We start from the raw sequence: 15,486 nt of genomic DNA, 5'->3' as shown, positions 1-15,486 counted from the left end.
AAAATTTATATGAAATAAAAACTAAGAAATTTCATAATTTAATCTAGTTTCTAGGCACATTTCTTTACAAAGCTAAACTAGGAACAGAACAGTCTTTCTAGGAGTACAACTAGCGTACAACTAGCAGTACAACTAGGAGTACAACTAGTAGTACAACTAGTAGTACAACTAGGGTACAACTAGCAGTACAACTAGCAGTGCAACTAGTAGCACAACTAGTAGTACAACTAGTAGTACAACTAGCAGTACAACTAGGGGTACAACTAGCAGTACAACTAGTAGTACAACTAGCAGTACAACTAGTAGTACAACTAGTAGTACAACTAAGGTACAACTAGCAGTACAACTAGCAGTACAACTAGTAGTACAACTAGTAGTACAACTAGTAGTAGAACTAGTAGTACAACTAGCAGTACAACTATTAGTACAACTATTAGTACAACTAGCAGTACAAATAGCAGTACAACTAGTAGTACAACTAGTAGTACAAATGATTGGCGATTTTGCTTTAATCAGTTAGTTGGCTTATTTAAGAAGTAGTTAAACCAATTATACCTAGTTTATCTACGTCTTAATTCTTCATAAACTTCCATTTGTAGGATATATGTTGGTGACAACAATATACTTCACCATTTTTCCATTCACAACGTGGAGGAAAACAAAAAAGAGCTATTAAACACAAAGAAACTGATCACACGCTTCAAACTCTAATTTATAATTTATATCTTAACAACCTGATGTCGAAGACCTGTAAAATCTTCTAAACCAATTGGTCAACCTTTGAAATACCAAAAGTTTACACCAACAGGTTGCAAAGATATGCAGAAAAGAAGTTTGAACCGAGTTCTCAGTTTGAAAAAAAAAGAAAGTTTAGAAAGATTTATAATATTATCAACATGTTCCAGAATATTATGCTACTCACTGTATTTTTGAATTTTTGTGGAAACTGTGAATAGTTAAAGATTAATGTCTTTACTCCTTCTTACGCGAGAAAATTATAAATAAAATAAGAATTTAAAACCCTCGTCAAATATTTCTTGATATTACTCGTGAGAAACTTTTTTCTATTATAAAAACATTGCGGAATACTGGACATTTTTTGCATTGTAATTGTACACACTATATACAATAAAGACCTTTGAGAGTGGTTATAGGGGTGAGAAATGTTTTTGGAACATTTTCTAGTCCAAAAATTTATTTTTCCCATTGGGCAAAGCATAAATTAGTTATTTTAAACAGAAAATTTACTGAACTAATAGTTTGTTTTAAATTTTAGTTGAAAGATGTAGTCTAGTACTACATAGTTATTGACCCTTGTAAACACAGAACAATAAAAATATGATAAAAGTGACTACTGAAGTTATTTAAGGGGAGTCTCCATTGAAAAACTACCATTAATAATTCACAGCAGTAAAGCCAAATCTTTGTAACATCGCTGATAGAGATATTTTTGATTTTCCGATAAAAAATTGATGATCTCGCGGCCTGCAGTTTTTTTCTGAAAGTCGAAGAAAATGACTGAGATTTCTCTCTTTAACCTCAAACAATGACAAGGAAGATAAAACACTGTTGTGAATCATCAATGTTATTCAAAGACGGAGGATTGTTTAAAATCACGCCGAACCCCCTTATTTGAATTTATGTCTAAAATTTACCAAAAACCTTTATTTATCATATTTGATGAGAAATAATTTCAATGCAACATATTTAGCTAATTGAAATCGACTAGAAATAGTTGTTTATGCACTTAACATCGGAAAAGAAAATTTGTTTGTATTTGTTGTTAATTCATTTCACTAGATTTAATCAACATAATATATATATATATATATGATATATATATATTCAACCATATCTAATATATTTCGCTGAATATTATCTGTTGATTGTGTTTCTGTAGATTTGAAGATTTGATTAACAGTTACAGTTCACGTTTGAAGGTTGCGCTGTGTCGGTCAATCTTGTTCCTTTAGCTCCTATACCTGGATCCGCGTCCAGGGATTCAGACATCTTGTCACAGATCATATCCACCAACCGTTCAAATACAGCCTAGAATTATAATAATAATGATAATAATGATAATAATAATAATAATAAAAAAATAATGATAATAATAATAATAATAATAATAGTAATTTATGATATAAGACTGAATATATTGAATCCAATAGATTTTTCATTAGTATTCAATTAAAAATATTTTTTTTATATGTTTTTCTTTCGTTAACGATGAAAAACATATTTTTTTTTTCTTTAGAACTTTATAATTGTATCTTTTTTATTTTACTCTAAGATAGAAGCAATAACTTTCAAATCAGAAAAAACTAAATAGACATTTTTTCACGCCACAAATCAATGAAGTTTTCGACCTAGGCAAGACAAAGGCCAATACAAAAAATAAGAATTTATTTTCAAATGATGCATAGTCCAAAATTGATTAAACAAAGCGTAATATCTCAGATTTAACAGTTCGATCCTAATCCCAGTATATTTAGACAATTCTTTAAAGATTGTTGAGTTAAGGACCAAAAGGCAAAACCATCAATTAAGTATCTAATGTAAAAGAAATGTATACAAAACCCTATATCTTTGCAACCTGATGTTGTAAACCGTTGGCATTTTAGGTTCAGTTTATTCAATCTAACGGAATTAATATTTTGAAATATCTAAAGTCTACGACATTAGGTTGCAAAGATGAAGGAATTAAAAATCAGAATCTGTGTCACAGACTTTGTAGAGCTTTTTTGAGAAGGATTTCCAGATATCTAGTAGAGAGAGATTGAAGGGAGGGGAAGAGAGGGGAGTGGTAAATAAGAACCTTGGTTGCTCCTTTCATAAATATATTTTGCAGGTTTTAATTCTATTTGACGGTGGTTGAGCATAATCCCCTTGAAATAAGAGCGAGCTGGGTTTGCAAGAAAGAGATAATAGATTTTTAAAGGATATAGATCATTTCTGACAACTTAACATCCTTAATCAGATTTTTAAAAAAAACAATCAAAAGTTTTACTTTACTCAATTTCGGAATTAAGTTGAAAACGAAAAGATTTGAAGAGATTTTAACGCAACTGATCCTGTAATTAATTCAAGACTACCATTACAGATTCTTAGTTAACATTCTGAATAATATCATTCATGGCTAGCCTGACATTAATATTCTTAGTTCTTAGCCTGACACTAATATTCTTAGTTCTTACCCTGAAATTAATATTCTTAGTTCTTACCCTGACATTAATATTTTTAGTTCTTACCCTGACATTAATATTCTTAGTTCTTACCCTGACGGTTATAATTTACGTTCTTACCCTGATATTAATATTCTTAGTTCTTACCCTGACATTAATATTCTTAGTTCTTACCCTGACATTAATATTCTTAGTTCTTACCCTGATATAAATATTCTTAGTTCTTACCCTGATATAAATATTCTTAGTTCTTACCCAGATATAAATATTTTTAGTTCTTACCCTGGCATTAATATTCTTAGTTCTTACCCTGACATTAATATTCTTAGTTCTTACCCTGACATTAATATTCTTAGTTCTTACCCTGACGTTAATATTCTTAGTTCTTACCCTGACATTAATATTCTTAGTTCTAACCCTAATATTAATATTCTTAGTTCTTAAACTGATATTAATATTCTAAGTTCTTACCCTGACATTAATATTCTCCTTTGCACTGGTTTCGAAAAACTCTAAGCCTAAGCTGTCTGCTAGATGCTTCCCGCGCTCATACGAGATAACGCGCTCGTCTTCCATATCGCACTTGTTGCCAACCAGAATTACCTAAAAGATAATTTTGTTAGTTTGGAACATTACAAAATTACTTTTTTTGTGAGTTTTATAGATATTGCAAAAAAAATAAAATTTTCAGACATGTATGAAAAAAATTAACAATTAAGTAATTGGAATTTTTGGGTTTTCAGAAATTTTTACACTAGAAATTCGACCTTTTTTATGATTCAAGACTTTATTTAAAATTCTATTTTTTAAAAATCTTGAACTAAAACTTGTTTTTTCTTCGATTATTTTTGCAAAAATAATTTCTAATCTTACTTTTAATTAGAACCCTGCTTTTTACTTTAGTTTCTCATTATTTTCTGCTAACAATTTCTTCTTTGACCAAAAATGTTTTCAATAAATATCTGAAGTCCATTCAAGAAAAAAATTTTAATTTAATTTTCCGATTTCATTTTCCAATTATAGAATCATTTTCAATAAAGCAAAGTTGCAAAGATTTTGCTTACTTGTGCATTATCCCAACTGTAGGTTTTTATCTGGGTACACCTGAACATAGGAAATAAAGTTATTCATCCTCTCCATCCTATCCAGTATCCAATCCTATCCATCCTATCCATCCTATCCATCCTATCCATCCTATCCATCCTATCCATCCTATCCATCCTATCCATCCTATCCATCCTTTATCCATCCTACCCATCCTATCCATCCTATCCATCCTATCCATCCTATCCATCCTATCCATCCTATCCATCCTATCCATCCTATCGAACACTAAAACTTTATCATCCAGCAAATTGAAAACAAATGAATAATAGAACTTGCAAAGTTCTTCAATTGTAAAAAAATAAATTGGAAAATAAAAACTTTGGTGAATGTATACAAGATCGAAGTAACGAAAACATTTAGTACGCCTGTATAGCAATCATTTAATTAATTCTACTATCTTTCTACATCTTTATATCTATTTATCTATTTATCTATCTATCTATTCATATTTCTTTAAACTGCTTAGTTTAAAAACTAAAATATCTATCTATGTATTTATCTATTTATCTATTTATTTATCTATTTATCTATCTATTTATCTATTTATCTATCTTTCTATCCATATTTATATATATATTTATATATTTCTCTTTATCTATATCTCTATCTATCTATCTTTCTATTTATCTATCTCTCTATTTATCTATATGTCTATATATTAATCTATATCTATCTGTCTATCTATCTATCTATTTATCTGTCTATTTATCTATCTATATATCTATCTATCTATCTATGCAAAAATGACCTTAACACAGTTCTTGGCAGAAATTTTTTTTCTATTGCAAATGATTGTTCTGTAAATCTTTCTGATCTTAGTAAAATGTTAGTTAAGAAACAAATGAAATATTTTGATGTCCATTTGGACCATGCATGGAAAGTTCCGGTTTTACAAGAACTTTTAAATACAAGAACGAATAATTTATATGTTAAAGAATTCGATGATTACGTAATAACTGAAATGATAAATATGCTATGTAATGAGTGATAATTTTGCATATTTTTCTTTTTACTTTTGTAAAACTATTATTCAAATTGTTTAAACAAATTTAAACTACACCATTTATGTATGTATATCTTTATGTGTGAATAAATCTTTATAATATAATAATAATTTCTATCTATCAATCTATATATTAAGTATTAATAACCAATAGTTCCCTGTATATCTATCTGAGAAGTATAAATCAATCACTCACCAATCGTGTACACTTGTAAAGGATTCTTCATTAGTTACATCATACATTAGTATAAACCCCATAGCACCTCTATAGTAGGCTGTAGTTATAGTTCTGTATCTTTCTTGACCAGCAGTATCCTAAATACACAATACACATATATATAAGGATATCCACAAAAAATGAGATTTACGACTCTTTGAATATTTGAAGAATTGAAGAAGAAGGTTAGACGTAATTCCGTACAGTCGTCCTTTAAATCTCATTCTTTACGGGTAAATCTGTACATTGATTGCAGTTAGTCAGCTTATGGTAGGCGAAAGGTAAGGGAGAGGGGAGGGGGTTACAAAGAAAAAGTGTAGTGAGCGAATCATAATAGAGGTATGAAAAATATGCAGCATTCACTCACAGATAGAGCCACCATTAAAACTTGAACTATAGAAGATGGGCGCGAATCGCCCTAAAAGCCTAGTTACTAATATTCAACCTGCAGGGAACAAAAAATAAATGCTTAGTATAGACCAGGTCATTATTCTGAATATTGTCAATAATTCAAAATACGTAAATACATGAATGTATCATAGACACTGTACTGGGTTTACTTAATGTAAGTGATTAGGTTTCTGAACATTAGAAATTATAGAATTCTTGTTTCTGGCACTAGGTCGCAGCAATAGAGCTTGTATAATATCAATATTTATTATTATTTGTATTTTTAGACAAACTTTTTCTTGATAAACTTTTCTATTGGGCAAAGTTGTTTCCCTGCACAGATATATATAATATATACTAGCTGAAGTGCCCGCGGTGTTGACCGTGTAAGAAACACTTCTTAGAAAAATTTCGATTTTTTTGGCCTATGTTACCCCTGGGGTACTGAACAAAGTTCAGTCAATTTGGTCCAGCCGTTTGTCTAGCTTTAGCTAACATATAAATCTATATATATGGGCGAAGAGATTTATTATATATATAGAAAAGATGTATCGTGAGATTTTATTTATCATTTTTAAGAATTGTTTTATCAAAAACAAACATTTGAAAAATTTTGCACAGAAATAAATTAAGATTCATATAAATTCGCAACTTCGGTTAAGTTTAATTATCAGGTACAATTGTGACCTATTTTTGCAAATACAAATTGCAATACAGGGTTGCAATAAGAACTGCACAAACACCGATATATCAATATTTAATTATTTATATCTTCCTTTGCTATATCTACTCAAAAACAATATTTAGTAGTTATTGTCGCGATTTATCTAATTATAATAAAAATAGGGGTCAACGACTATTATTTCTTCAATTTTTTAAGAGGGGGAGGGGATAAAATGTAAAAGACTGGGACAAAATCAAAGACCTGTTTGAAAAACTTGGCATTACGACTTTTTGAGTCATTTTTCCAATGTACATTTAGATAAAAAAAAACACTATTATCCCATCATTAAGGGTTAGGTAACGTGAGGGGGTGGAAGAGCGCTGCGGGCAGGGCTGGATAGGAAATTTTTTCACTTCATATAGAATAGAAAAAATGGAATCCCCCATGTGAATTTAACTCCCTTTTCCCCAAACCTCAAGAGAATTTAACTTCCTTTACCACAGCCCTCATATAGAATTGGACTATGTACTCCCTTTACCACAGCCCTCATGTAGAATTGGACTATGTACTCCCTTTACCACAGCCCTCATGTAGAATTGGACTATGTACTTCCTTTACCACAGCCCTCATGTAAAATTGGTCTATGTACTCCCTTTACCACAGCCCTCATATAGAATTGGACTATGTACTTCTTTTACCACAGCCCTCATGAAGAATTGGACTATGTACTCCCTTTACCACAGCCCTCATGTCGAATTGGTCTATGTATACTCCCTTTATGTCAATATTTGCAATGTTGGGCAGACCTGGATTAACGTGATGTTTGTATACATTATACAACCGTGTTCAAGTGAAAAATAAAAATCATCGATATCAAAAGTATGTAAATAATTTATATAGATATCAAGTATTATATAGGGCAGTGTAGTGAAAATCCACAACTAAAAACAGGAATGAAATAGGAGAAGGGTTACTGTTGTCAATCCACTGAAAACTTTGTGTTTTTTTTTTGAGAATCAGTCCGACTTTAAGGCAGCTAAAGCAAGTTGAAGTTGTGCAGCATACATACAAACTAAAGAACACAGTACGGTATGCATGACAGTACACCAAAAAACTATCTTCTTTTAAAGAGATGAATGTGAGTCGGACATGTGACTCGTTAAATGGAGGGTCGCTTGCAATTACTTCGACAGTCCCTTTAAACTAAGTTCTTGTGATATTTTTCTGCACATTTTTTTCTTCTTCAAGTATTGAAAAAGGTTGTAGCAAGTTTGCAATATATCTGTCATTTTTGAAGAAGTGTGGAACTAAATTTCTAAAAGCCGGCAATTGATGGACATCGTTTAGGAAATAGGCAAATCTATATCCTGTTAGGAATACTTTTCTTTAAAAAATATCACTTTATCTTTTCAATTCTTATTTTCTTTCTTAAACCCAAGAACCAATTTTCTACTTAAGTGGGGAGAAGTGAGTGGTAGATATATACCTCCTCCATTCCATCATCTCCGGTGCTACCCCTCCCCACCTCCTGCTCCTCCATGTCCTGCTGGTTTCTGCCCTCATTACACCAGCAGTATATAGAGATAAAACTACTTGTTTTATCATTGATATATATTCAATTAGTAGTTTACCACATTCAACTCTCACCCTCATATTCTAGGTTTAGATATCAATATATAAAACAACTATGTCCCATCTTTAAACATTTTCAAAAAATAACGATACAAATTTCGCAGATTTTCCTATTTCCAAAATGTGTTCATCGAATCTTTTCGAAGGCATTTTTTTCATTCTGATCCCCTTCCCCGAGGTTATGTGAGTTATCATAAAAAAATTGGGCCTGACCAGTTCAGTCGTTTATTAAAAAGTAGGGAGAAATGTATATAATAATATAATTATCAACCTGACAAGAATGGCAACTCCTCAGTTATATTTGAATATACTGTAAGAAAAATCTATTAACTTGCTTTAAATAGCTATTTGAAGCAAGTGCAGTGTACATATTGATTCTCAAAGTTGGAATTTAAATTTTCAGTAAAAACATTCATTTCAGCCCTTAAATAGAAATCTGAAATTCTACTCTAAAACTAAAATCAAATACTCAAAACTTAAGGGTTCACATGTTTAAAGGGAGTGACCGGCTATGTAAGGTAGTTGAACTGAGTAAGCAGTGTTGTGTAAAACTTCTTTCGGATTCATTTGGCACATATGAAACTATTTAAAGATCTGGAAATCCTGAGTTTGAGCGCAAATTCGACGTTCAAAACTCCTACTTTGGGGGTGGATACATTTTCAGAATTAGTTTTTTTTAATTATTAAATATAACGACATCGAAAAATAAAGTAAAAATTATACAGTAATCTAATTAGATGGTTAGGAACATATTTCTCAAAAGAAATTTGTCAATAAATCAATGCTAAAATCGGTTATTTCGTTTTCATTATTATATTAAATTTCTTATCTTCTTTGAATTTATTCGCAGATTTCTTCAAATTTTTCAAATGTCGTCTTTTCAATAATAACTCTAGAAAATCTGCGAAATTCTTTGTGAATAATGAGAAAATAGAAACTAATAATTGAACAAGATTACTTATTTTCGATGATAAGATTAATTATTATTTTCTCAACATGTCTGTAGTTTATTGTAGAACTTTTTTTACATTTTATGTCGTCGTTATTTAATAATTTAAAAAAAACTAATTCTGAAAACGTATCCACCCCCAAAGTAGGAGTTTTGAACGAATTTGCACTCAAACGATCAGGATTTACAGATCTTTAAAAAGTTTAACATATCTCAAATGAATCCGAAAGAAGGTTTTCACAACACTGCATACTCAGTTCAACTACCTTACATAGCCGGTCACTCCCTTTAAACTGAAATTTTGAAAATTAAATCAGAGATTTCCATTAACTTGAAATTTTAAAGGAATTGAGTCTTTGTCACAAACACATATTTTCTAATCTCTTTATTTTTACAATTTGATGTTGTAGACCTTTGATATTTCAAACTATAATTTCTGTCAGATTAAATAACCTAAGTTTGAAAAATCATAGGTTTACACCTTTAAGCTGCAAAGATATAGGAATGGAAAATTTAAAATTTTGACAAAAACTCAATTTCTTTGTATTCTATTTTAACTATTTTCCAATAGTTCATATAAACTGACATTTTGTTACATAAATAAAAGATTTCCATTTTTGACCTTAAATTCGAATACAATTTGAACTAAAATAAAGAAATACTAATTTTATCTTCAAAATTTTGTTATCGTAAATTCTTAATTTAAAGAAATCAAACTATTTATAAACTTTCCTTGAGTTAGCTTAGTCTTTCAGGGCGCATCACACCCCTATCCTATAGTGAAACTTTAACTTTTATTGATTTTCAAGCCACCTATTTGTCCTTTTACTTCCAAGACCAGCTGAATATGTGTATACTAGCATTTTAGGTCCCTTGTTTAACAAGGATTTACACTTAGCTTTTTCCCTTGAATATTGCCCACCCCAACAAAACATATTTACCAGATTTTTTATTTTAATTGGTGCTTTTTTTAAAGAAAGATGTCGAACTTAATTTCTGGGCAAAATTTTTCAATTTGATAAACCTTCCCTTTCAAGTGAGTTGCCACAGAAAATTTGGGCCCGATCGGTTTAGCAGTTTTTTCCGTTTATTGGATACAAACAAACATATATATATTTGGCTTTTATGCAGTGGCGGATATAAGGGGGGTTATTGGGGTTATTTACCCCCCCCTAGAATCTTGGGGGTAAATACCCCCCCCTAGAATCCTGGGGGTAAATACCCCCCCCTAGAATCCTGGGGGTAAATACCCCCCCCTAGAATCCTAGAGGTAATTACCCCTGAACATATATTCAGGTCCTGAATAGCAGGGGTTACTCCACTTGCTGCCTCTAGAAGTTACAGTTTACTTCAAAAAAAAATGCATTCCCTATTGATTAGTCTGCACTCAAGTGCATTTTCATGATAGTAAAAGTTTTTGCGGCATTTTGCAGATGCCTAAACAGTTATAAGCTTTGAAAACTGTTTAAAATTTAAACAAAAAATAGAAACGGAACTTATGTATATTGATAATTAGGTTGCTAACATGGCTGCGGAACACCATGAAAACGGAAAGGCTATCTAGCCTTGCACTCATGCACTCCNAATGACGTCACAACACACCATTACTTCGTCCGGCCACACCTTTTCGTCTGTCATTGTTTAATTCTTTTTTTTTAAAGTATTAATTAAAATCTTTTTTTCACAATCCCTTAATCAAATTAAAACCTATAGCCATGTTCCCAACTTTAAAAATGTTAATTTTTGTTGTAGATCCTAAAAATCCCAGCTCCCTATCAACAAAAAGTTGCAAATTAGGAGTAAAATATGAAAACATCATTTCCGGACAAAAAATAGGTGAGGCATACATATTTTCCGTTCTTTGCTAATATCCTTTAATTTTTCAGAAAAAAATGTATTTTAAACCTTATATCCGCCCCTGCTTTTATGGAACTTTGCGCCATCTTCTATTTTAATTGTGAATTCTCTTTGTATAAATTGCAAAACAAAAACAAACACGGATTATAAAATTTTTTTGTTGATTTTGAAAATTTTTAAAAATCGAATTTTGTTAGAGGCAAATTTTTAAATTCCATCATCCATAAACCTTCCCTGGGGTCAGGTGAGGTCCCACAAAAAAGTAAAATACACATATAGATATAGATAGATATAATGATGCTACTTACCCAAATCTGAAGTTTAACCCGTTTATCCTGTCTGAAAACCGTCTTCACCTTGAAATCTATCCCAACTGTACTAACAAAGGCAGATGTAAAACTATCGTCTGCATATCTAAAAAAAAACTAATGTAAATTGTTTTGTTTTTTATAAAAAATTAAATCTATGACGCAATCCAAAATGTTAAATTCACAAAAGTTTACTGAAGTTTAGGAAAAGATAATATTTCACATTTCAAACAATAAAACAAAAACTCGGTATTTTTTTCTCATTTCTTATTCCTTACTCATCACTTTCGGTTTATTTTTGTCCCACTCACTATATGAATTTTCTATATCATTATCATAATTTTTTTCTATTGTATCAGTATTCCTTATCTTTCTCTCATTCTCTTCCCTTTTTTCCCCCTCTCATTTTTTAATTATAACTTTATTTCATCAGTTTCCATATTTTCATTCTTATTTTTTAATTATAACTTTATTTCATCAGTTTCCATATTTTCATTCTTATTTTTTAATTATAACTTTATTTCATCAGTTTCCATATTTTCACTCTCATTTTTTAATTATAACTTTATTTCATCAGTTTTCATATTTTCACTCTCATTTTTTAATTATAATTTTATTTCATCAGTTTCCATATTTTCACTCTCATTTCTTAATTATAACTTTATTTCATCAGTTTCCATATTTTCACTCTCATTCTCATTATCCCTTTCTTTTAATTTAAAGCTTTACATGTCTGATTTATCACGGGACCCTTTAACCCTTTGCTGGATTAAAATGTTTTAAATTTCCTTCTGTTTCTCTGCCGCATAAATCCGCAAGTCTCTTTTACAAAGATCCACAATCCAAAATAGTTTGTCATTTCCTTCAGCAAACAAATGTTAAACACAGGTTTAAAGGGTGCCAATGTGAATCAGCCCTCTAGAAATGGAGGTTCTCTTATGTCCGCAGTCCCTTTAATAATAATTATATCCATTACCTGAATAAGAAGGACGTTTTACCAACAGAACTGTTTCCAATGATAAGAAGTTTGAACATATAATCAAAGTTTTGATCCGCGGCATCTTTCTGCCAGGTCTGTCCGGTACCAGACATCTGAAATATGTTTAGAGATCAGAAGATCAGGTGATCAGAAGATCAGAAGATCAGAAGATCAGGGATCAGAAGATCAGAAGATCAGAAGATCAGAAGATCAGAAGATCAGGGATCAGAAGATCAGAAGATCAGAAGATCAGGGATCAGAAGATCAGAAGATCAGAAGATCAGAAGATCGGAAGATCAGAAGATCAGGGATCAGACAATGAGAAGATCAGAATATCAGGGATCAGAAGATCAGAGGATCAGATGATCAGGAGATCAGGAGATCAGGCGATTAGGCGATTAGGAGATCAGGAGATCAGAATATCAGGAGATCAGAAGATCAGGAGATCAGGATATTAGGATATCAGGAGATCAGGCGATCGAAAGATCAGTAGATCAAGAGATCAGAAGATCAGAAGAACCGAATATCAGAGGATCAGAAGATTAGAAGATCAGAAGAGAAAAGAATCAATATTTTTAGAAAAGAAGTGGAGATCCCCTGGTAATTCTTGCATGAAATGACAGGAGCTGGGGAAACAAACAGGATTAGAAATTAAGTAAGAAACCTGAAAAAAAGATGAAGAAATCAGGAAAGGAACTAGGAAAGTAACAAGTAAATGAAATAGGGATTGAATTAGGTAAGGAACTAGGAAAGAAACAAGGAAAGGAACTGGGAAAGGAAATAGGAAATGTATTAGTAGGAATAATGAATAATTAACAGATTTTGTGTGAATAAACGTGTATGTCGAGTAGCTCATGTTCCCCTAGCAATACTTAGTAATTATCTACATATATTCCCCGAACCCATCTTCTACGCATAAATAATATTCCATACTTTTTTCTTTTTAGTATTATCCACGGATTCTAAACAATGTTTTGAATTTCGTAGTTATTTTAACCTTGGACTCGTCCGATTTAAAGAGTTTTATGTCGTCTTTACAACCTCATCATATGTGGGTAACCCTGTATGATACATTGCAACTGGATCAGTTTTAAGCCAGAAATTTATATTCTGTTTTGTTCTTCCCATCAATTGTTTTTAAAGAAATTTTGGATAAGAACATGATTATTTAAAAAGAAATTTTGGATAAGAATATGATTATTTTTAAAGAAATTTTGGAAAAGAATATGATTATTCTTAAAGAAATTTGGGATAAGAATAGGATTATATTTATAGAAATTTTTGATAAGAATATGATTATTTTTAAAGAAATTTGGGATATATTTATAGAAATTTTGTACAATAATATGATCATTTTTTTCGAAGATATGTATTTGGCGTTTATCCCTTTGTAAAATTTGAGAATACTCTTATTTTACACATTTATTAATAATATTATGTTGATTGAAGGGACTAAAAGCGTAATTTTAAGTGACCTTGAATTTAAAGAGAGGCATCCCCGAATCCCGACGGAACCCTTTGAACCTTTGACTGATCTGTGTTCAAGGATGACAGACTTTCCTCATTTATTTATAGAAACGCTTGTAATTGTTCCATACGTTGTTAGCAAGCTGTTTTACATTTAAGAAAAATTTAAATTTTCTTCCTAGAACTGGCAATTTTGCACTTTTTAAACAACATTTAAAAGATATATATACTGAGTTCTCCTCCTCTATGATCAAGGTTAAAGGTTTAAAGGGTTGTTCAGTTGTGAATTAGGAATGTAAGTTGTAAGTTGGGTATAGAACTTTTTAATGGATTGTAAGATCACTTGAAAGGAATTGAGTTTTTGCCACAAACTCTGAATTTTAAATCCCTATATATTAATAACCCAATGGTGTAGACCTTAGATATTTCAAACTATGACTTCTGCTACATCAAACAATATAAGTTTGAAATATAAAAGGTTTACATCATTTGGTTGTAGATATATGGGTATTAGAAAGTTGGTATTTGTGGCAAAGACTCATTTCCTTTGTCAAACATTCTTTTTAACAACATAAATTTTTCCATTCCCAAAATTGCCTTGATTATGATTATGTTATATGTAGAATCATTTAATATTTATTTATGTCTTTCTAAATACATATGAGTAAAAACGTAATCCTTATAATCTTGAATTATAAAATACTTCTCAAAATACTAGTAAACAGTATCTTAAGCAAAGATAAGATACAAGATGATTAAATCTATCTTTACAGAGTATATATTGTACTAGGATATATAAATATACTATACTAATTAACATCCTGAGATCTGTATACTGTATAATAGTATATATACAGACTATACTAATCAACACCCTGATATCTGTATACTGTATACTAGTATATATACAGACTATACTAATCAACACCCTGAGATCTGTACACTGTATACTAGTATATAAACAGACTATACTAATCAACACCCTGATATCTGTATACTGTATACTAGTATGTATACAGACTATACTAATCAACCCTCTGAAATCTGTATAATGTATACTAGTATATAAACAGACTATACTAATCAACACCCTGATATCTGTATACTGTATACTAGTATATATACAGACTAAACTAATCAACACCCTGATATCTGTATACTGTATACTAGTGCATAAACAAACTATACTAATCAACATCCTGATATCTGTATAATGTATACTAGTATATACACACTATACTAATCAAAACCCCTGATATCTATCTGTAAAAGTGTTAATACTATGACTACTATAAAGATACATGTTTGTTTATCTGTAAATATATTAAATACCAGACATAAGTTGACAAGAATAAAGATATGAGGATATAAATAAACTGTAAAGAGGATGGTTAGGACGTAAACTCTAGTTTCTCCAGGTATACTACTGTACTGTATAGTGTATACCCGTGTAAACGGAGGTTTAGGATAGAACTGACAATCCTCCAATCTACAGGTTGCTTTCTCCTTCCTTTCTCTCAGGTTTAGCTGTTCCATCTGCTCCAGCTGGTTTTAAACCCTGATCAGCTTTCTCTAATATCTTTACCAGGAGATATTATGTCAAGCTACCGTTACCCTTCATTCAATTATTAAATATCAAAAATATTAGTTTATTTATTCTTTTCTATTTGTTTGACCAGAATTCTCTCAGATGTATAATTATATAATAACTAATATATATAGATTTAT

The 15,486-nt window shown here is 30.7% G+C and overlaps 1 protein-coding gene across 2 annotated transcripts in view; it reads right to left on the bottom strand.

The window, feature by feature from the left end:
• Positions 1-1,464: 1,464 nt before the first annotated feature.
• Positions 1,465-15,486, bottom strand: part of LOC111703817 (ras-related protein Rab-3) — a 20,515-nt gene continuing 6,493 nt past the window's right edge. For both annotated transcript variants that reach the window (XM_023475880.1, XM_023475881.1), the window contains 6 exons: positions 12,289-12,404; positions 11,313-11,418; positions 5,492-5,610; positions 4,250-4,289; positions 3,657-3,788; positions 1,465-2,049 (listed from right to left, as the gene is read on the bottom strand). In XM_023475880.1, the coding sequence (XP_023331648.1) occupies positions 1,915-2,049; positions 3,657-3,788; positions 4,250-4,289; positions 5,492-5,610; positions 11,313-11,418; positions 12,289-12,404 (648 nt within the window). In that variant the 3' untranslated portion in view covers positions 1,465-1,914. The remainder of the gene's footprint in view (positions 2,050-3,656; positions 3,789-4,249; positions 4,290-5,491; positions 5,611-11,312; positions 11,419-12,288; positions 12,405-15,486) is intronic.

Source organism: Eurytemora carolleeae, unplaced genomic scaffold, assembly GCF_000591075.1.
Source record: "Eurytemora carolleeae unplaced genomic scaffold, Eaff_2.0 scaffold579, whole genome shotgun sequence".
Taxonomy (NCBI): Eukaryota; Metazoa; Arthropoda; class Copepoda; order Calanoida; family Temoridae; genus Eurytemora; species Eurytemora carolleeae.
Note: the sequence above shows the minus strand (reverse complement) of the source record. Positions and strands in the feature narration are given on the sequence as shown.